Here is a 22,246-nt window from a genome sequence, read left to right on the forward strand (position 1 = left end):
TCCAATGTATTATCTTTTCTATATATTGCTATTTAATTAAGCAATAATTACACCTAATGGAAAAGCTGTTGGATGAGTTTCCCTTTTTGATCTATTAATATTTTTGTTTATGAAGCTGAGTCATATTACACTTAATTTTTTCAAAAACACAACATTTAAAATGGTGAATTGAGCCACACGCACACAAAAAACTCAAACTAATGTTTTTGTATTTTATTATTATTATTATTTGCCTTTATTACACTTTAAATACCTCTCTATAAAATAGATTTATTAATTTTGTTTTTTTAGGTTGCAAGGAAGTCACATTAAATCCGATTTTCACAAAAACACAATAATTCAAAAAGATCTAAAATTCTACATAGATAGAAAAAGTGAGGGAACGGGAAATAACAACAACAACAACAACAACAACAACAACAACAACAACAATAATAATAATAAAGGTAAATAATGTGAACACAACCTAACCTTTAATGACATCAATGAACTATTTCATGGCTCGAAAGGCTGCCATGGAATAGCTCTACGACATGCACTATAGGTCCACCTGGAAGTTTAATGCTATTATTAAGTAAAGAAAATATCAGGATGTAAAATGTTTTTTTTATAACTACTTCATAACATCAAACAATGTACAATGACGTTAATTTGATTTCACCTGAAATGTCTGAAATCAGTTTTTGGTCACAGGGTTTCACTTAATCAGCATCATACTTCACATTTCTCATTACTTAACAGGATAACAGGATATAGAAGGCATAACCCACCAGGACAGTAAATGCTACACCCAGTTTTTTCATCAGTGCTGCGTCCACAAAGTGAACCAGTACGAAGGACCTTTCCTCAAACGTCTCATTGCAGGTTTCATCTAAATCTTCCCTGGGCATCAGAGGTGGCACCAGAGCTGGAGGCTTCAGTAGGGGCAGGCCCTCCCTCCTCTGCTCCTTCAGGGCACTGACGAGGAAAGCCAGAGCTTTACGAGAGAAGGAGGACGGCGAGAAGAGGTTGCATTCGGGAGCAAAGAAGTGAGGGAGGTTGCCTCTGCTCGCATAGTCCTCCAGCGCCCGGACAAGATACAGGAAGCAGACAGGAAGGTCCTGAGGGTTCCATTTGGCATCGTCATACCTGAAAGACAGGATGCAGGGAGGAAAACATCAGAGAAATCACGTATGTAAGTTAAGAGTCATATCAATTTGTGGGCAGATTACAGGTCACTCATTCTTATCATTAGAATTAGTAATAAGCATAAATATACTTTGTTATATTTACTTGTAATATTTTGCAGAGATTTAAATAGGAAATGTTTTGCTTGTTATTCAACTGAAAGGAAACGATTGTGCTAATCTTTACATATTTTTTATTCTTGGAGTCTAATAGGGTAGCTTTGGACCCTGAGCCACGATTAATTCTCCACATGCAACAATTTTGTCTTTTATTTTGTTTTTCACAACAAAACCAGGGACCAAGCTGAACTTTAGTTAAATAAAGATCAATGCACTAACATCAAATACTCTACTTTACTTATGTTCCCCAAAAATAAATAAATAAATAAAAATGTTATTATTGTATTCAACTTCTTTCCATTATGGGCATGTATGTCTGCAACCCATTGGCAGTGGCTTCGTGTGCCACTAGAGGGGCCACTGCACAGTTTGGGAACCACTGCATTAGACCTTCTTTTGATTGGCTGTCCCTTACTAACAGAAGGTTTAAACAGGAGGTGGGTGGAGCTTCTCACAGCTGGGAACATAATCTGTTGCAGATGCTGATTTTGTGCCTCAACAATGACTTGTGCAAGAAAATATGCATTAGCAAATTCATTTAGGAATTCACTTTGTAGTTCTTTAATTTATTTAGAGATTAGTAAAGTCATTTATGTTTGAACAATGCAATTTCAAACAAGGTTGAGATATCTATCTATCTATCTATCTATCTATCTATCTATCTATCTATCTATCTATCTATCTATCTATCTATCTATCTATCTATCTATCTATCTATCTATCTATCTATCTATCTATATATATATATATATATATATATATATATATATATATATATATATACACACGTATATATATATATGTATATATATATATATATGTATATATATAAACATATAAGAACAAAAAGGAAAACATAACAGCAAGTGAGTTGGAAGCCGCCAGTACATCACATTTCTTTTTTACATGAATTTATCACCCACACATACGTCAGGAGAAATCAGGACTTCAAGCCAACCATCGTTAGCTCTACCTTTAGCCTACCCCTGTAACGAGAGTTTTGAGGAATACCTGGTGGACAGGGTGTGCAGGAAGGTGGTCTTCCCATGGTACGAACAGAGGTCATTCAGCTCTTCAGGAAAACGTTGTTTTAGACCCTCAATCAGAGATTTGAGGAGCATTAAGCACCGCTTTCTGCAAAAAAAACAAAAAAAAAAACATATGGCAGAAAGGCACAATCCAAAAGTTTAAAATCTGTGACATTTGTCATCCACTTCATTAGCCAATTAGACAGTCTAGGCTCACAGGCAGGCTGGAGCTGATCCCAGCTCTACATTACTCAATTATTTGTTTATTATCTTATCGAAAATGCTCTACAAGCATAATAAGTGTAGCTCTAAAACAGAACTGCACAGGATGGCACAAGATCTGTAATTGCACTTATGTCATTTTACACAGCGACATCATCAACTCTGAATACTGTGGTCAAACCAATTAAATCTATCAATTAAGATTCTGTCTAAATGACACTCGACACTTAAGTGCTTTACTCCGGCCTGTGATTCCAAGATGATCAGATCTTGTGTGAGAAGATGTCTCACCGGCAGCATTTGGTGTCACGACTCTCACAGCAGGTTTTCTTGTTACCATGAGACGTGATGATTTTCTTCTCAATGTGAGAGAAAGAGATCCTCCAGCTCTCTGATGAGGGAAGGCAAAACATAATATCACCACGTATTCGGACAGCATACAACAAAACCGAGCACTGTCTATTGTGCAATAAAGCTTCAGAGATTCAAACCTATCTATGACCTGTCATAGTTTGTCTTATTTTATATTTTGTCTTTGCTCTTAGTTGTTGTTATTATTTTGGACTTCGGTCATGGTGTCATACCTGTACACTGAAGATGGATCAAAATGTATTGATTGTTTTTCCCCAGTACTCAAACTTCGATATCTCTGAAACCATTCACACGATTTGGACTGTTTTAAATATTATTATATGTCTTGTCCATGAGAAGATGTAAATAAAACAGTCGTCTACCTGCAAAACTGGGATTTCTACACATATACAAACCTGCTGTCATAAATTGGACATCCAAATATTTTAGTGACTTCAAGAATCCGTCACTTTGTTAACATGAGCTCCACCCCTGAGAGTCACTGAAGCATAGCACCAGATATTTGCCCCAAAACACTGAAGGACCTAGCTCAAGAAGCTTCCAACATAATGGGAATCTTTAAAGCTGATGCTGGAAAAACACTGAGAAACACCCCGACCTTTATCCTAAACAAAACATTTGTATCATCTTACAGAAAAATAATACTTTTTTAAACTTTCTGGCTGTTGTTGAAGTGAATCTATCAGGCTTTTCCTTATTTTCTGTCATATAGCTACCGTTAGCTGAACTGTTAAGTCAGGGGTGTCGAACTCCAGGCCTCGAGGGCCGGTGTCCTGCAGGTTCTAGATATCACCCTGGGTACACACACTCAAATCAAATGATTAGTTCATTACCAGGCCTCTGGAGAACTTGAAGACATGTTGAGGAGGTAATTTAGCTATTTAAATCAGCTGTGATGGATCAAGAATCCATCTAAAACCTGCAGGACACCGGCCCTCGAGGCCTGGAATTTGACACCTGTGGGTTAAGCAGTTAAGAAAATGAAAGGATGAATGGTGGATAATACTTTTTTCAGTCACTGTTTCACCTTATGTTAAAGACGGACAAGGTTTCATAATGATAAATCAGAGTATGTATCACTATATCACTATATCACCATGAGCCAAACGCTCAGGCTGTTATGCTGGAGGTTTCTTCCTGTTAAAAGGGAGTTTTTCTTTCCCACTGTCGTTGAAGATCTTGCTCATAGGGGGTCATGTGATTGTTCTGGTTTTCTCTGTTTTCTCTATATAACTGAAAATGAGTTGAACTGAAATGAATGTGCTTTGCATTGCCAGTCTTTTTTAAAACAAACCACACAGAAACTCCTCTCTGAGTTTGGGGTCTGGAGAGGAGTCAGCTTCCTCTCACCTTTGGCGTCCTCGCTGAGGTTTCGTCCTTTCTGCCTCTTTGGTACAAAATAACACGGCAATCTTCGGATGTCTTGAAGAGCTTTCTTTCCCAGCCAGTTGGATATATCCAGGCCATTACGAACCGCAGCCGGCCAACTTTGAACCTACAAACAGACACGAGGAGGAACATTACCTCACAGCAGGTGCAAAACACAGTTAACTCTTTTGCCACGTGTCATGTAACTGTCCCGGTTCACTGTTTAATATTTATTTTTTGGTGGGTTTCAATGGCATCCTGATGTTGTTATTCCTCTGTCAAGCCTTTTTTGGGATGCCTGTTTTGTTTTGCCCTTTGGGAGATGTCATTGCTAGATTTCCAAGTGATTCTATCTCCTCAAAATTAGTTTTGTGACCTTTGTGTATAGTGGGAAAAAAATGTAGGTGCATACTGGGGGCTATGTTTATTATTGTAATCCATTTTGAGGTGTGTTATGTGCTGTTGCTGTCTGGTAAGGAGTAAATATTCCTGTAGTTTTTCCTTGTGGTAACTAAACTGATTTCTTTGAAGCTTATCTGCTCCCAGAATAAATATGTATGGCATTTCTTCCCTTGCAAGTGAATAAACACCTTAAACTCACTGCTCTGTGTCTCACTTTATAAGCAAACTTTGAAACTGACACTAGTCAAAAAAACAAGTCTCAAACTGTCAAACCAAAAAAAGTTACAAGTTGATGCACAAGATAGGTTTGACAAAAGACTTAAAAATTTTACGTTACTGAGAGGGAAACATTAGAAACACAAGACTGGGAGAGCCCAGTGTTTCCAGAGCCCTTAAAGTACAGACAATACATGCAGATGTGTGGTTTTATTTTGCCAATAGTTTCCGGCGTCACTTTAAAGGGGTATGAGTAATTTTGGGGGGAGGAGAAAGAAGCCAGTGATGATTTCTCTTATGTCCAAGTTAAACAAACTGAGCATTGTTACAAAAGTGCTGAAGGTGAATCATGCACCATTCAGACAAAACTACAGGTCCTCCAGGCTTCATACCTTTAATTGTGATTTTGAGCAGCACACATAAAGCGGTCAGTAATCTTATTTATGACCACAGAGCAGATTCAGTGATTACCTCGAGCGCAGGAACCACGTCCACGGAGATCAGCTCCTCGCTGTTCTTGTCAGTTTTGAAGAGAGACAAAGTGACAGCCGGAGAGTGCACGCGCTTCCTGTTCACCTCCCAGCGATAGCATTCATCGGGCACTGAAAACAGGCACAGGTTAAATGTTAAAAACTCTGTTTTTGTTTGTGTAAGGATCCCACTCTGAAGAGTGCACATTAAGAGGCCGGTACCACTGTGATTAAAATGCATCTGAACATGTTGGGCTTCACTTCTCAACACTTGTGGTTCAGTAACATCAGAGTTTACTGACTACTCGTTATAAAATTGTTATTCACTGCAGATATTTTGGGAATAAAGAATTAAAAAAATCTCAATTATTTCTAATCTCACTTTATTAATCTAGTGATGGAGACTCGGGGTTGGTGTTGATGAACCTTTTTGTTAACGAACATCAAAATCAAAACTGCAAAGCTAACAGAAACGATAGTGCATACTTACAAAATCAGCAAAAATAACAACTTTAGTCTCTTTTTGTTTATTTGGTTCAGTTTGACTGTAGAGAGTTTGATGGATATGCACATAAACTCTGGGATAGTTTTGTCTGTGCAGTGCTTGCACTGTTACATTCTTTTGCTGTTAATGATAAAACCACAGTTTTGCTGCTGTGCATCTAAACTGAACTAAAATGAAAATAATGGAAAACGTGACACTATAATAACTCTGATGGGGACTAAGATACAGCTGTGTTTAAAAAATATCAGGATAGTGTTAATTAAAAAATGTCTCTGTAATGCACAAATGAGTTAACAAGTTCTTTTTTCAGTCTAGGTATTGATTTTAAATGATCCTAACAAGCATCGAACAAGATCATTTCTTGTGCCTGTTTGACTGGCCTTTATTTAGCCTCATAATCGTGAAAACTGGGCTCTGCTTAGTAAAAGTTGATCCAAATTTAGCCCAATATGATTGTCTGTTTTACATCCCATGAAACCATGATCAGATCCCACCCAATTAAGACCTGTTGACAAGACAACTTTAGGAAATTCTCTAAACAGTTTTGAGCCATTAAAAGGTGGAAAAGCCAGAAGACCAGCAGGAGAAACAGAAGTATAAGATTAGAGGTGAGGCAGAAAACCTTTGTAGGTCTTGAGGAATTTGCGGACCAGGCGATGCATCTCATTCAGGACCTTGCTCGACGAGAGGGTGAGGTTGTTCTCCAGAAGAAAATCCTTAATGGGTTGTCGAGTGGGCCGGGTGAGATCGAGCCGGTAGAAGAGACCCCCGTCGAGCTTCATCGGGTTGAGGCGTAGGTTTGGGCTGCCTGGAAACGTCAGCATTATGTCAAACTCATCAGGCATGTGGATCTGGGAGCAGAGGATGAATTAAAAGTCAGATCAGATCACATCAATCAGGAGGAGCAGAGACTGGGAAGGGATGTGCAGGAAGGCTTTCATTATATATTAATCACTAAGGTGCTATGAGATGTTTTAGAAACTACTGAAGTGATACTCGTGCATCAAGAGTTATTTGATGACGTGATTTGATGTTTTTCAGGCAGTCAGAAGATCAGATGAACAGGTGAACTTAATAAGAACAAAGGCAGGACATACGAATACTTAAAACTGGATTAAAAAACATAAACATTAAAATAGTCACGTCTGAATTAAAATTCAGAAGCTGTGATCTCACCTTAACTTTCTCAAAGTAGCTGCCGGCGTTGAGGCACTCTGCTGACTTGAATAAAGGTTCATTGTTAAGGAATTTCAGCAGATTCTCACGAAAATCGTTGACCACCTCAGCAGCCCAGCGACGGTCTGTCAGCCGGATCTTCAGGTCTTCGGCATTATTTTTGATCCAGGTCTCCAGATCTGTGGGGATGGCGGACTCCTCAGCCACCTCCCCCTCCTCTGCAAAGTGACAAAGATAATATTTTTTTAGGCAAAGCAGAGAGGTGAGCGTTAAAGATTCACGTAAAGCCCCCAAAATTATGGCAGTGTCACCTGACTGCTGCTGCTGAATCTTCTCTTTTGGTCTGGCGACAGGCTTTACTCTGTCTCCCACCCGTGCCTCACGTGGGGATTGTTGTTGTTTGTCCTTTAACTCCATAACTCGTTTATTTCAGCCTTTAACACAGATAAAATAACCTGCTGTTTAATTAAATCTATGAAACGTAAATATGGGAGATGTAAAAAAAAAATATTAGAAACACACCACTGACTTTGCCCATTCTAAAATCTGCAAATTTTCTGCAACCTATCCAACCTTTAACCTTTAACCACTGCTCTGTTCATTTATTTCTTCGTGTTATCATTGATTCATTTTGATCTTCTGACAATTTTCTTTTTTTGGAGCTGACAGTAACACTTTAAACGCTTTACCTGCAGCAGCTGCTAACCGCTGCTACACTTGTTTTTCCCGAGACAAGTTCAGGACCAAATATCTGTCAGAACAGAAAAAGTAACACGAAGCTTTTTATTAACTCACTCATTTCAAATTGTAAATCTTAATTACACAATAGTAAATTACATGGTTGTGTTTTGTTTTTTTCTGCAGACCAACTGCACCATCTTAAATGCCCAGCAGGGGGCCACAGCCCACACTTTGGACATTGCTGATCTAATTGTAGAGGTTTATTAACACGTGGTAAACATTTATACATTCTATATAAATTACAACAGATATCATACAGTTAGATTTTATGTCTTTAATTATTGAAGTTTAGGACTGTGTGTTTCTAAAAAAAAAGTGTTTGCTTAGTCTTTGCTGGCTTTGATGTATTCCATATGATATTACAGTATGGTAAGGTTGTGTTGTTTTTGCAGCCCTGACCAACATCCTACATACACTTCAGTCATCCGGCCACACCCTGCATTGCTGCTATCCTGCACAGCTCCCTTCCACGCTTTGGTTAAACAAACTGACAGGACAGTTGAGCCCTTTGGGCCCAGTTGGTATGAACATGTCAGACTCACTGGAGTCCAGAGTTTGTGTCAGCTGGACTTTCATTAACACCACCTGACTGTAAAAGCTGCACCAAAGTGCTGTACTGTTGGTTGAAATCAAGTTACCAATGCTCTGTTCTCATACACTTCATTCATACACACGTCATTCACTTTCTTATTACCCACTGCAAAAAAGCAGGAATTTCTCATTGAGACAGTGAAAAACTTAACAGATATCAGAAGACTTCCTCCAAACAAAGTACAGCAAAATTCAAACAGAAGCCAGCTGAAATGTAATGTCAGCAGCTCAGCTGTCAGCAGGGAGCAAAACATTTATAATGTACAGGGTGTAAAAAAACAAAGGCCGGTCAGTCATGGCCGGTTTGTTTTAAAGTTTATGAGTAAAATGAACTTCTAGACTTCTCTGGAGCAATAAATGGATGAGAAAATTGCAGAAGCAGGGAAATATTCAACTCCTGACTAAGATAAAGCCCATGGCCTTGCATAATAAAATAAACTAAGTAAAAGAAAGAAATATTAAACTATACAATTTAAGGTGTGTTTTGTTTTGTTTTGTTTTTTGTCAGGGTGACAATTCATTACCGAAAAGTTTCTCTTTTTTCACTATTCCACTATTTCATTACAGTTTTGCTTTGTTTTGTTTGCTGTGGGTCTGTGGCCATTTATTCAGATTAGTCAAATGAATGTGATTTTCTGTGAATGAACAGAAAATGTCATCTTTTCAGTTAGAGGACAATCTCAGTCCTTTTTGCTTTTTCTGTAATTTTACGGATTTACATCTCAGGCTGTTCATCAAATTTGATAAAGCATCGTTTGATTAAAGGATGTGTTATTTAATTTATCGTGTACCTTGATTTTCTTTACAGTAAAAAACTCAGGTGAGATGTTTTATAGGTTATTGAGCAATACTTTTAGTCGTCTGCCACGCTTTGGATCAAACTTGGCTGTATGTGTCTCATGAAATTAAATGAGCTCTATGATAATTTATACTAGTAGATGGTAAATACCCAACTTTCAAATAAACAAAATGTAGCAGTGGGCCGGTTAGCGTTGTTTGTGTTTATGAACATCACTGCTCCTCCCCATCAGGGCTGTACGAGGTCCCTTTAATATCCCTGCAGGCCAGCAGTGTTAAGGAGTTCGTGTAGTTAATGTTTAAGAAAACCTGATTGCGTAAGTGGATCCAAAGATCCAAAGAAATATGGAGGTAAATTTGACTGAAAAGGGTTGCATATGCGTACAATGTGACCCACGAGCGTAAACTAAGCGTTACACGCGTACCAGTGATTTCTGTGTAATGTTTAAGGACTCCTACGCGCGTGCTCCAATCCACACAGAAATACGAAGCGATCCGACCACAGGTATAACACTTTTATAAACGTGTACGTCCAAACCTGAATAAATACTGATCATTTACGCACATTATATTAAGTTCGGCTTCACGGATCCCGGATCCGATCATTTTGGCTTTCAAAAACCACAGCTGAGGGGCGAAAGAGCCGCGGCTCTGTGACCTCTGCCGTAAAACACCGAAGCGAGTGATTTGTGATGTGAAAAGAAGCAAATGAAACAATCCGACAGCGGTTTGACTCACCTGAGCAGCGTCCTCTGCAAATGGAGATGAAGCCCTGACTGTTGTGTTTTACTTCCTACTCTAGGATTACTTTCTCTTTCAGTTATCATGAAGCAGAATCTAGGGATGAAGCCCTCTTCCTCCTCCTCCTACCTGGGATCCGGTTTTGAGCTTCATCACCCCTGATGGGAAAATGTTGCGCAATGAGCTGGGGTATGTGCTCACACACCTTTTACGTTCAAGTGTGCCCAACAATGAATTCCCACAAAGACACCACTACATCAGGAAGCATTTAGGCTCTATGAATCAAGTGTGAGGTTTAATGCTTTACTTGTGTTTTTGTGGCTTTTATCTCTTACCTGCTCGTGTTAGGTCAGGATCACTTAAGTGGAAAGAATGTGTCATACATTCAACCAAACACTGTTCCAAGTAATCTTGCACAATCTGGAAATATCCTCTGATTTTTTTGGTTTCATTTTCAAGAAAATGCGAAGGCTGTGTCACCTTTGATTCTACTGCAGAAATAAATGAGGGCATAAATAATCCTTATTCTTGTTCTCTGCATACTCTGATGGAGATGAGAGAGCAGAGAACTTGTCCTGCTGGTGCTTAGAAAACAAACTGAAGCTTATCATGAACTTCAGAAGACACAGACAGGTCCACTCCCCTCTCATTATAAATGGAGAATGGGTGGAATCTGTCTCCACTCGAGGTTTCTGGGCACCCACATTTTTGTCATTCTCACCTGGACCCACAACACCAACGCCCTGGTAAAGAAAGAAAGCCCAAAAGCGGCTAAACTGTGTCCAGTTGGTCTCACAATGTGTTGCTAGCTGAAGGTCCAGCTGCTGTATTTCACAGGGAGAGAAAAGAAAGAGAGTTAACTTCACTCAGAGATGAAGATAAGAAAGACAGGACAGGAGAGGAGAGGAAGACGAGAGGTTAGGCGAGGTATAGCTGTGTTATTTAAAGTTACATGAAAATTCTTTACATTTAGTACAGGTTGAACAGGTTAGTTTGCTGTACTTCGAAAAGTAAAGATGAGGGTGCGACTGGTGCACAGTGGCTGTGGTTCATCAGTCAGAGCTAGGTTACACCCAGTGTAGCAGAGATTCATGTGAATTTTACCTGATGATGCTGAGATTGATTGACTGAATTCCAGCATAAACAGCGTACTGTCAGTGCAGAGGATGGAAATCAGCCAGGACAACTCATGACACATCTGCTGACATCTGTTCGAATTCAGTTGTGTACATCCACAAAGAGTATCAGGTCAGCTGATCACAGCCTGTACATTAAGAATATTTCTCAATAGAAATTGTGAGTTCTGATTCTTTTGCCAACACAGAGCCATCACAACTAATTTTAGGCTTCACCCACCTGCTGAGACTGTACACATTTTCCTGTTTAGAGGCAAAAACAAAGCAGGGAACAGAAAATAGAGACATAGTTTTTAGTTTCCTTCATCTTCTTCAGATTCAAGCTGAGTATAATTAGAATAAACGAAAGTTAGACTGAAGTCTGTGTTCCCATCTGCTGATATTATTTTATCATAATTATAACACAAGGTTCAGTTAGTTTGCACAAAAATAGAAACGTCCTACAAAGAGCTACTTTTATTTCTTACTTTGAGTACATTTCAGAGCCTGTACTTCTTTACCTTTACTTGAGATAAATCAGTACTATAAGTTTTACTGGAGTATTTTTATGAGTAGCATTTGTACTGCTACTTAAGTACAGAATGTCTGTATTTTTGCTGCCACTGAGAGTAATTAAAACCACCCAAGAAATCATTGAGAGGCCTAAGTCACCCCTGGATGCCATCGCCAAATCCTCCTGTGTCTGGAAAACCAGGGCCATCACAGGTGACCCCTTGCACCCCGCCCACCACCTGTTTGACCCGATGCCCTCTGCTCGGTGCTGTATGCCAAATATCCTTTTGGCAAGATATGAAATGGTAGCTAGAAAGCACTGAAGCATAGAGCAAAATGCTGGTATGAATGGGTGAATGAGGCATGTATGAAGTGTTTGAGTGCTCAGGTAGAGCAGAAAAGTGCATAAAAGAACCAGTGCTGCCACTGTCTGCAGTCAATAAACACAAAAGAGGCGTTTTCATTTGGCAATGTTTGAGATTTTTATTGTTTTGGTTTAAATGTAATCATGATGGTAGTTTTCCCTTGAAGGCACGAACCTTCCTTTCCTACGGAAACTCTTCCGATGGGTTTTAATCAGCATAAGCCAGTCCTTGAGTAGAGAGCTCTGCCTCAGAGAAGACGGCGCTGGATGGAAGGGGGGAAGGGAGGATGGGGCGGCCCGCTGCTGCTGAGACGCGACTTGTCGGTGGACCTCCTGCACGAGGATTCATTTCTTTTTGTCGGCTTTCTGTGCGGACTTGGTGACCTTTCCACCGCTGGCAACCTTCTTCTCGACGGACTTGATGACGCCAACGGCAACGGTCTGCCTCATGTCACGCACGGCAAAGCGGCCTGAGAGGAAATGGAGAGAGGAGTCAATGAGAGGCTTGAAACAAAACCTTAAAAAGTTTTTAAGTTTGAACTTCACAATTCAAAAGACAGCTTGGTTAAGTCTCATAATGGGTTATAACAACAGTTATAACAGGTTATAACTACATTAAAGAATATGTCTGTGAAGGTTCGTATGGCACAACATAGAAGAGCCACCTCCACGGGACAAGACTCGGCTGTCCATCTGCATCTAAAGGTCAAAGGTCACTCTTTCAAGGACACAAATGTTCCCATTTTGGACAGAAAAGACAGATGGTTTGAAAGAGGAGTGAAAGAAGCCATTTGTGTCCACTGTGAGCGACCATCTTTGAACAGAGGCGGTGGCTTACAACAAAAAACTGTCTGCCATCTATAATCCAGTTTTGAGATCCCTTCCCAGACGCCTTAACGCCCACTCATATCTTGGGCCATTTGACCTCAGGAAATCACATGATAGGGTGGGGCTAGGTTTCACAATGAGCTCACCCGAAACCTTGGCTGATGGTGACCTACATCCGTTTTCACACCTGGCTCGATGATTAGGTAGAGGATCATTAGGGGGCCCATTAAGACGAGGTGAAACGTCTTCAAGCAACTTAAAGAAGTCCAGACGCTTTTCTTTCCAAGCTCCTTAGACTAAAGAATATTGTGCAACATTTAATAGGTCACAATACAGGAACTCCAGCAACGCTTGAAGGGAAGAGGAACAACTTTATTGCCTGACCAACAAGTTTCGGCTTGTGGACTAGGTCGGCTACTGGACTAAGTCATTAATGATGAAGACGGGGGTGAGGAGACATAATCCCCACCTGTCTTAAAATACATGCATGAAATACATAATAAGAATATTACAAATATACAAAAAACGATTAAAAAGAAAAAAAATTTATTCAAAAAGAAGTCAGTGCAGCAGTTAGATAAAAAAAAGAGGACATCATCACATGGAAAAACATTTGTAGAAAGACAGAATGCTAGACATCTAGAATGCTACTCCTTCTTTTATTGAAAAAATAAATATAAATAAATAAATAGATAAACATTACCCATGCGAGAATGATTGACAGAGCAAAGTAACTGGTAAAAAAGAATTTAAAAAAGGGTACAGTTCACAAAAACTCATTGATAGAAAAATCCTCATTCATGCCTCTAGGGTGCAGACTCTTAAAACCGAATATCCAAAATGCTTCTCTGTTTTTTCGGGATAAAATTAATATTACCACCTCTTTGGTTTAGTTTAATGGCTTCAATGCCTAGAAAGAATAGAGGTGAATCTGGATGTTTATCATTGAAGTGTCTTGCAACAGGGCTGGTTAGATCATTCCTCTTTGTGACTTTTTCATCCTCTTCTGTGCCAGAAATATTTGCTGTAACATTTAATAGGTGACAACAACAACCTACATGTGAACACAGCCAAGGCCAAGGAGTAATCGACTTCAGACGAACAAAGCAATCTGAGCACTCCGCCCTCTACATTGATGGGAAGGGATAGAAAGGGTAGAAAGCTTTAGGTTCCCTGGGGTCCATATCTCGGCCAACATTACCTGCTCCACAAACATTTTCCATCAGGTAGGAAAACCACAACAAAGAATGTACTTTGTCAGGAAGCTGCATCAGGGCCCAATTAGACCAAAACTGACTGCTAATCAACTTCTACCGCTCCACCACCTTCTGACCTACCGCTGTACACTCCGGTTTAACTGCTGTACCGTGGAGGACAAGAGAAAACTGCAGCGGGTGGAGAGGGCAGCAGTGCGGGCAATTGGCACTTCACTAACCCCCTTCAGAGACATTTATACTGGCGGACTTCAGCAGAGAAGCAGTATCATCATCAAGGACCTGTCGCACCTGGACACCCCCCCGGGCCTTTTATAAACGCTACAGGTCAATGACAAACAGGCTCAATAGAAACATGCCCTACCTCCACCCTGATTGAAGGTTAACGGTTAACTGTGCTGTTAACATTTATGGACATTTTCACTGTATTTATAAACTGCATTTATTGTAGTATAATGCAACCAGCATTCCTACCTCTAGTCCTAGCTCTTACTCAAAGTTCACTGCCATCACATTGCACCCTATATTGCACCTGCTCTTTTATATAGCATATATAACTTGTATATACCTTGTACATTTCTGTGTAGACACTTACGTTGTTACATACATTCACTGTGTAGGCACCTCTTAAACTTCAAGTCCATTTTTTTTGTTTCTCTTTTTTTTCTTTTTGTTTTTTTTTCTCTTATTCTGAAGGAATTTTAATGTTAAATTTCTATATGCTGCTAACGGAGAGATACCAAACTGTGTTTCACTGTTCTTGTAACAGTGACAATAAAGATCTATTCTATTCTATTAATCATGACAGATCACATGAGGTTAAATGATCTCAAGTCACAGATATATTGTTAAACCTGACCACACTTTCAAATATGGAGCTGGATGTGATCCCTTTAAAGGCCCAGGGTGCTGAAATATTTTTTTTGGGCCACAATGAGCACCCCAAAAACACAAACTTTGTCATGATGAAGCTTCAATTAATTTCACTCGATAATAAAATTACCATAAAACCCAAAATAATTCACGGAAACACTCACAAACCGACCTGATGTAACATTCCAAGCACACAGTAATCTTAACCACGACTGCACTGTTACTGCAGCTTTAAAGGAAAGGCTGACACATAATTATCTTCGAGACAAACAGCGTTTTTACTCACCAAGGGGAGGGTACTGGGAGAAGCTCTCGACACACATGGGTTTTCCAGGCACCATGGTGATGATGGCGGCATCTCCTGACTTCAGAGCCTTGGGGTTGTCCTCAAGCTTCTTGCCAGAACGACGGTCAATCTTCTCTTTGAGCTCACTGAATTTGCAGGCGATGTGAGCGGTGTGGCAGTCCAGCACGGGGGCGTAACCCTGGGCGATCTGGCCGGGGTGGTTCAGGATGATGACCTATGAAGGGAGAAATGAGGGAAGTGTTGTACTTAGAGATCAATATCCTTCCTCAGTTTATTACTGGACTTCTATTTGTGACAGAAATAACCGAAATGAGGAGGGGGGGGGCTATCCAGGATTGTATTCCTTTCTGGATTAAGCTCCAAAAACATTTCCTTCAACTTTAACATTTTTAGTTTTCTGTGCAGCTTTTCTTAGGGGGATGTCTGTCGATGAAGATGTGCTTTTAAACAAACTGGTTTAAATTCTCGTACTCATGCTTGGTTTAATCACAGCTAAGAGGCCTAAGTGGAAATACTTAGACTACATTAAATAAGAACTCCACTTGCTGATTTTTTTCTCTACTATCGGGAGACTTCGCCTCAGAATAGGATAGACAGTCATGTAATTCTGTCATTTTTTACCTGAATAAATGTAGACATAAACAGTGATGAGGCATACCATAGTTTTCAGATTTAAAAAAAATCAGATAAATGAGTAATTAAAAAATTACATTTTAATTAAAAGGTGTCAAAATAGGTAATAGATACTATATGATTTACTTGGTTTAAAACTTTTCAAACAAAAGCTATTTATTTATTTGTGAAGGACCTCTTGCCTGCAGTACCTTCACAATCCAGCAGGGGTCCACCTGTATTTTGTTTTTGCTTTTATTTGTTTGTCAGCCATTATTTAGTGGTCAGTTTGTTTTTTCCATATGCAGATATGGGAAACAGGACAAATAAAGCACAAGACAAACCTTAAAACAGCAAAACAAAAGATGTTTCTCAAACCTTTGACAGCTCTAAAGAAAACAAAGTGCTCTTTACACTGAACTGATAAAGATCCCCTTTAATGCTCAGTGGTTAAAATGTGTAACTAATAAATCATGATTGATTTACAAACTGGGTGAGCTGATTCCCGAAATCAGGGCTTTGGTACACTGGTGGGGCCTGCAGATGCTGCAGGTAAGCCACGAGAAGTCATTTATCATTAACCTGTTAACAGAAAGGCTTCATTTTCAGTTTTGTGAATTAGTTCACAATTATCAACAAATATCGACATTAAAGAATGAAATTACTTCTAAAGAACTTAGACTGAAGTAGGGGCTGTCAGGAGGCAGAGGTAAAGTAATGATGTGCCTTCTTGGCCAGAGTCTTTCCTGATAAATAAATAAATAAATGGGGAATCACTCTTAACATGGAAACCATCGGAAGACTGAAAGGAATCAGTGAATTAATAAGAAGAAACTATTTCATTTTAAATGTATGTATTTATGGGTGGCCCTGAGATTAGTTTGGATTTAAGCAGCGTAAAGCATTATACTGAAGTGTTGCTGTGTACCTGCTTCATGTATAATCTACAAAAATAACTGTGTGCATGTTTATTATCACATGTTTAATCTTTTCTTTATGCTTACCTGGGCGGTGAAGTTCTCCGCAGCCTGGGGTGGGTCGTTCTTGCTGTCGCCGGCCACGTTTCCACGGCGGATTTCCTTGACGGAGACGTTCTTGACGTTGAAGCCGACGTTGTCACCGGGCAGAGCTTCAGACAGAGACTCGTGGTGCATCTCCACGGACTTCACCTCTGTGGTCAGGTTGGGGGGAGCGAAAGTGACGACCATGCCGGGCTTCAGGATACCGGTCTCAACACGGCCGACGGGAACGGTTCCGATACCTGACAGGAGGGAGAGAAGTCAGCGCTCCTCCATATCTGACTTGTCTTTTTTTTAGTATTCAAGCTTTTCTGCTTTTGTAAATAAAGACTGATCTGATTGGTTAAACACTTAAAACAGTGAGGAAGAGGCAGCTGGGTTTTTATTGTGTACTGTTTTTAGTATTAATAATAAAATTACATTTGTAAGTCCTGTAAAACCAGAGGTAGAAGAAGCTTCATAGAATTTAAAATAATAGCAGCAGTAAAGAAATAAAATGGTCCAAAAACATACAAACAAAGAAATACATTTTAATAGTTAAAGCTAAATAAAGCTCAAACAACTTAAAACAATAAAAGTAAGGTGTTTTGATTCTGGAATCTAATGTGGCTTTAATGTTATCAACTAAACTGAGGTGACAAGATTTTCATAATTAAATATCCTCTTTGCTTTTCCTGATATATTATTTCAAACTACCCAAGATGTTTATGAAGGAGGTTTTACAGTTTTCTTATTAATCACTCTTAAAAGCACTGGATGTAACACAATACAAAGCAACACTGCAAAGTATTTAGATTACTTTTTTTGTCGTAAAAATGAACACAACGAGTGATTTGCCAGTGATTTAGTTACTTTTACAATCATCAAATCAGCAATCAGATCCTGTTATAAGGTATTTCTTTGTTATTTCTGTTGTGACAAAACAAAAAACATAAAATAGAAAACCCCTGAAATATTTGTACTGCTTCTGTCCATCTTTGACTCTCATAACATTCAGCTCTACATTACACTCACGCAATCCTGCAGCTGGGGTCAGCAAACGTAATGACAGCAAGGTCGACCTTTAGATTGTTTAAGTATTTTCATTATTTCCTGCTGGTGCTCAGATACTACTGAGGAGAACGATGCTGATGCTACAGCTCTGAAACGGCAATGAGGGAAATTAATAAGCTTGTTGCTGGTGATTTCAGAGTAGAGGAACACAGCGGTTGTCGGAGTCAGACTATTTGTGTTTTGTTTGCAGCTATATTAGTTTTGAGGGTCCAAAAACCACTAAAAGTTATCCATAAACTCTGCAGGTGCACTGCACAGATGCAAATCTGTATATAATAAAAGAATAATAAACTAATTAAAAGCATAAACTTGGATGGTTTTTACCACACAGCAAGTCGTATCATTATTCAAATTATTGCATTAAAAATGTTCCAGAAGGCACAAAAAGCACAAACAGGGTCTGAAGGTCCAGTCCAGACACCGATTAGTGGAAGTGAGGTCAGGAAGTCAACAATAAATCTGTGTCAATCTCAGCAATCACACCTCTTAACTTTAAACCTTAACCAAATCCAAATAAATTACTTTTTAAAAACTACCTTTAGAGGTAGTTTTTTACTGTAGGCATTTAAAAATGGGAGTTTGTGGGCACTGACTCGCTTTTGGAGCCAGCCACGAGTGGGAAGAGACACAGGTTTTACTTTTTCCTTGAGATGCGTGATGACTTACTGGTTTTACAGGGTGCTGTGTGGCTTTACTTACCGCCAATCTTGTAGACGTCCTGCAGGGGCAGACGCAGAGGTTTGTCGGTGGGGCGGGAAGGTGGCATGATGGAGTCCAGAGCCTCCAGCAGGGTGGTGCCTGTGGCTCCGCCTTCCTTGCGCTCGATCTTCCAGCCCTTGAACCAGGCCATCTAAAGTGTAGAAAATGAGAGGAAGTGAAGAGAAAGACTCTTCGAGCAGACGTCTACACTGGGGTGTGTTTGAATCCCTCACCTTGTCACTGGGCTCCAGCATGTTGTCTCCGTGCCATCCAGAGATGGGGACGAAGGCAACCGTGGCGGGGTTGTAGCCGATCTTTTTGATGTAGGCGCTCACTTCCTTGGTGATTTCCTCAAAACGCTTCTGGCTGTAGGGGGGCTCGGTGGAGTCCATCTTGTTGACTCCAACGATGAGCTGCTTTACACCCAGGGTGTAGGCCAGCAGGGCGTGCTCACGGGTCTGGCCGTTCTTGGAGATACCAGCCTCGAACTCACCAACACCAGCAGCAACGATCAGCACAGCGCAGTCAGCCTGAAAATGAACACCAGGATGCAGATTAGATCCAAGTCTGCTGCAAGGCGAAGTTTGCAGGAGTCAAATCCTCATGTTGGAGCTTATTGTTTTTACCTGGGAGGTACCAGTGATCATGTTCTTGATGAAGTCTCTGTGTCCAGGGGCATCAATGATGGTCACGTAGTACTTGCTGGTCTCGAACTTCCACAGAGCGATATCGATGGTGATACCACGCTCACGCTCGGCCTTCAGTTTGTCCAGCACCCAGGCGTACTTGAAGGAGCCCTTTCCCATCTGAACCACAAAAAGCAAAGTAGAGGGAAGAATCAGTCAGAAAGGTTTAACAGAAGAGATTTTATTTAATCGGTTTTATTCATAGATCTGAGAAAACTGAAGTCCAGCCTTATCAGAACTGAATTTAGAGAATTTTACTTTACTATTTTAATTTATTGTTAATCTTATAGAAATACAAGCATCCTTCACCAGTGTTCATGACCTTGAACCTTTGACAAAATACAAATACTAAACTCCAGTTAATCCCTTAATCTGAAAAGGTAAAATCACCTTTTAACTGGCTCATAATGAGCTTTTTAAGGGGTGATTATGCAACTATGCTAGGCAGACAATCTGAGTTAGCTTGTTTAACAGAGGTACATTCTGAAAGGTTGATTCTGTTAATCTGGTTGCAGCGTTTTCAGAGGTATATGCATTTTACTGTTTTTTTACCCATTTCATAAGCAAACAAAAAATATATAATTAACTTATTCTTAAGTAAAGTAAACCCTACTAAAAAATGGTTAAAATCTTTTGTGATGTAAGGCCAAAACATGTTTTGCCGCGCAACAAAAACTTTAATGAGCAGGGAAAACTCGGTTTGGTTAATTCAGTACCTCATAAATAAGTCTTATTTTTAAATAATTTTTTTCTAGACCTAAAGCTGTTTTTCTTCAGCTTACATTCAGGAGAGCATACTTTTAAAAAATGAACCTCTGTTCAGCCTAATAGCACCAAAAAATTTACAGGCTAGGTGAGAAAAATTATGTAAAACAACATTTTTTTGTACCTTATACAGTCAACCAGAATAGTTTCTGTATGTTTTTGTATGTTTTGTGAATTGATTAAAACAGGTTTTCTTATGAAAATGCTGCATTTTTCTGCCTTGTGTTTGTCTTTGTTAAATTCTTGTGTTCAAGGTCTGCTAAGCATTCTTTGGCATCCTTCAATGTCTGTGCCTTACTGAGCCCTAGGTTTCAGTGCTAATATCCTGTATTCATCCTAGTCCTATCGTAGAATACAGAATGTATCCAAAAACATTGGTTATTGGAACATTTCATGTTATAATATACAAGTAAAAAATTATAACATATAATTTTCATGATATATATCATGTATAATGATTATATTATATTGTATGGTCTTTACATTAGATTATAAACCACCTTAAGGGGAAAGCAGTGATTTGTCGCTATATCAAAAAATGAATTGAATGTTTAATAAATTTCACTTTCAATGTTTAGTTAATTCAGTTTCCCCTAAAATGTTGCGTAATCTTAAATATATAATTATATACAAGCAAGATTTTAACTCTTATTTTGCACGACATAAATTAACCTAACATTTAAATCTTTATGCGTATTTTGCGCTTGAGGGCAGTGTGTATTTTTTAACAGTAGATGGCGGTTTTACCCAAATAATATCATTGAACAGTTATTCCACCACACCCCACCGTCTACTGTTACGGCATTTTACCTCAGAGTCTCACTGTTATATCCCATACAGTGTTTATGCGGTAAAAAGCCTAAGATTAGGCCGCAGTCACCCACCTCAGCGGCTTCCTTCTCAAACTTCTCGATGGTTCTCTTGTCGATTCCTCCGCACTTGTAGATCAGGTGACCGGTGGTGGTGGACTTGCCGGAGTCGACATGTCCGATGACCACGATGTTAATGTGGGTCTTTTCCTTTCCCATTTCGATTTACTGTTTTTAAACAACATGAGGAGCAGTCATTTCCACTTTTCAAATACATAATGTGCCATATATAATAGTAGTTGTCCCCAAAATGGTGTGAGCCCAGTGAACGCCATTGTGGCTCATTGCCTTCACCGAACGTTAAGGATCCCTGTTTTTCTGCAGAGTTATTAAATTAATGGGGGATTCGTGTTTAATAAAATGAAATAATTCAGGCTCCAATTTATCTCACAGGCCTTGTTCTTGGTCATTCCCCAGGAGTTTTATGAAGCAAATTAAATTGAAAATTAACTTGTCAAAATGTAGTAATAAACTGTTTCTTTCCACTTTGCTGTAACTGCGGCATTAGAGGTTAAGTACTGTTAGCTAGGCGGTCCTTGCGCAACAAAAAATACGCAAAGTCGTATGAATTGTAAATGGCTGCAGTATGCTAATATACGTTTTGAACATAAGAGACTATTGGGGAGGGGGTGCTTTTTTTCCCTTTTGAAATAAAGGACACCATCTATAAACATTAAGGACACCGAGGTGGGACGCTGATGAGTCACACGCCATGTGCGTGCTGGATGAAAACCGGCTCCTCTCCTCCATGTTGCACCCGTCGGGAGCGCGGAGCCGCCATGTTGTCAACTGATGCAAGCGCGCACCCGAACATACAGCATTGAGAGTCAATGCGCGCGTTCACGCAGGTGGAAAGAACAGGGCTACCATGACTGGCAGAAACAACCTGGCAACTCGTTTTTGACATCTGTCCCTAGCGCCTGCCTAAAAATCCTGATGTGGACCCTTACAAGTGAGCCAGACAGGCTAAAACGAGCCAGGAGAAGCAAATAAGGTAAGCTGGCACGTTTTAAACCTTTCAATGAGAATTCTTAATGCTACGTTTCACTGAATGGATTACTAAGGTTTCTGGCTCTAGCCATTAGTTGATTTAAAGGATTTAAGCCCTGTACTACCCCAGCTTTTGTGGAAATGCATCAATGCTAAAAATTTAGCTCCAACAGCTGCATTTTAAATTAAATTCACCAACCTGTGTCCAGCAACTACCAAGATGTCCAGAGATTTCGAGCAGAGGCAAAAAAAGGACAGAGCGTGATCTCTCCGGTGTTTATATACCGAACTAGAGGAGAGGGAGGGATGTGCATTGCTCTTGCTGTGTGTCAGACTAAAATAAGGGGTGCTATTGGCTGGGGTGGCATATCTCCTATGGAGGCGATTGGATGACAAGTGCATCACTGGACACAAATAGCATGG

At 39.7% G+C, this 22,246-nt stretch overlaps 2 protein-coding genes across 3 annotated transcripts; both read right to left on the reverse strand.

Moving 5' to 3' along the window:
- Positions 1-238: 238 nt before the first annotated feature.
- On the reverse strand, positions 239-10,082 carry LOC101482018 (cyclic GMP-AMP synthase). Of its 2 annotated transcripts, none has more exons than XM_004572714.5 (9): positions 9,914-10,082; positions 7,357-7,479; positions 7,046-7,263; positions 6,492-6,720; positions 5,366-5,496; positions 4,259-4,403; positions 2,828-2,927; positions 2,298-2,420; positions 239-1,128 (listed from the first exon to the last, which is right to left on the reverse strand). In XM_004572714.5, exons 2-9 carry the CDS (start codon positions 7,460-7,462, stop codon positions 735-737), a joined length of 1,446 nt encoding a protein of 481 aa, XP_004572771.2. In that variant the 5' UTR covers positions 7,463-7,479; positions 9,914-10,082; the 3' UTR covers positions 239-734. The 2 variants fall into 2 exon arrangements, with proteins under 2 accessions (XP_004572771.2, XP_076735627.1); XM_076879512.1 differs by lacking the exon at positions 9,914-10,082 and adding an exon at positions 7,735-7,799.
- Positions 10,083-12,001: 1,919 nt separating this feature from the next.
- LOC101482897 (elongation factor 1-alpha) lies at positions 12,002-22,165 on the reverse strand. Its single transcript, XM_004572716.5, has 8 exons — positions 22,023-22,165; positions 20,849-21,001; positions 19,140-19,319; positions 18,747-19,043; positions 18,514-18,664; positions 16,747-17,003; positions 15,110-15,344; positions 12,002-12,378 (listed from the first exon to the last, which is right to left on the reverse strand). Exons 2-8 carry the CDS (start codon positions 20,990-20,992, stop codon positions 12,254-12,256), a joined length of 1,389 nt encoding a protein of 462 aa, XP_004572773.2. The 5' UTR covers positions 20,993-21,001; positions 22,023-22,165; the 3' UTR covers positions 12,002-12,253.
- Positions 22,166-22,246: the final 81 nt, after the last annotated feature.

The sequence above is a fragment of the Maylandia zebra genome, linkage group LG22 (assembly GCF_041146795.1).
Source record: "Maylandia zebra isolate NMK-2024a linkage group LG22, Mzebra_GT3a, whole genome shotgun sequence".
In the NCBI taxonomy this organism is placed as follows: Eukaryota; Metazoa; Chordata; class Actinopteri; order Cichliformes; family Cichlidae; genus Maylandia; species Maylandia zebra.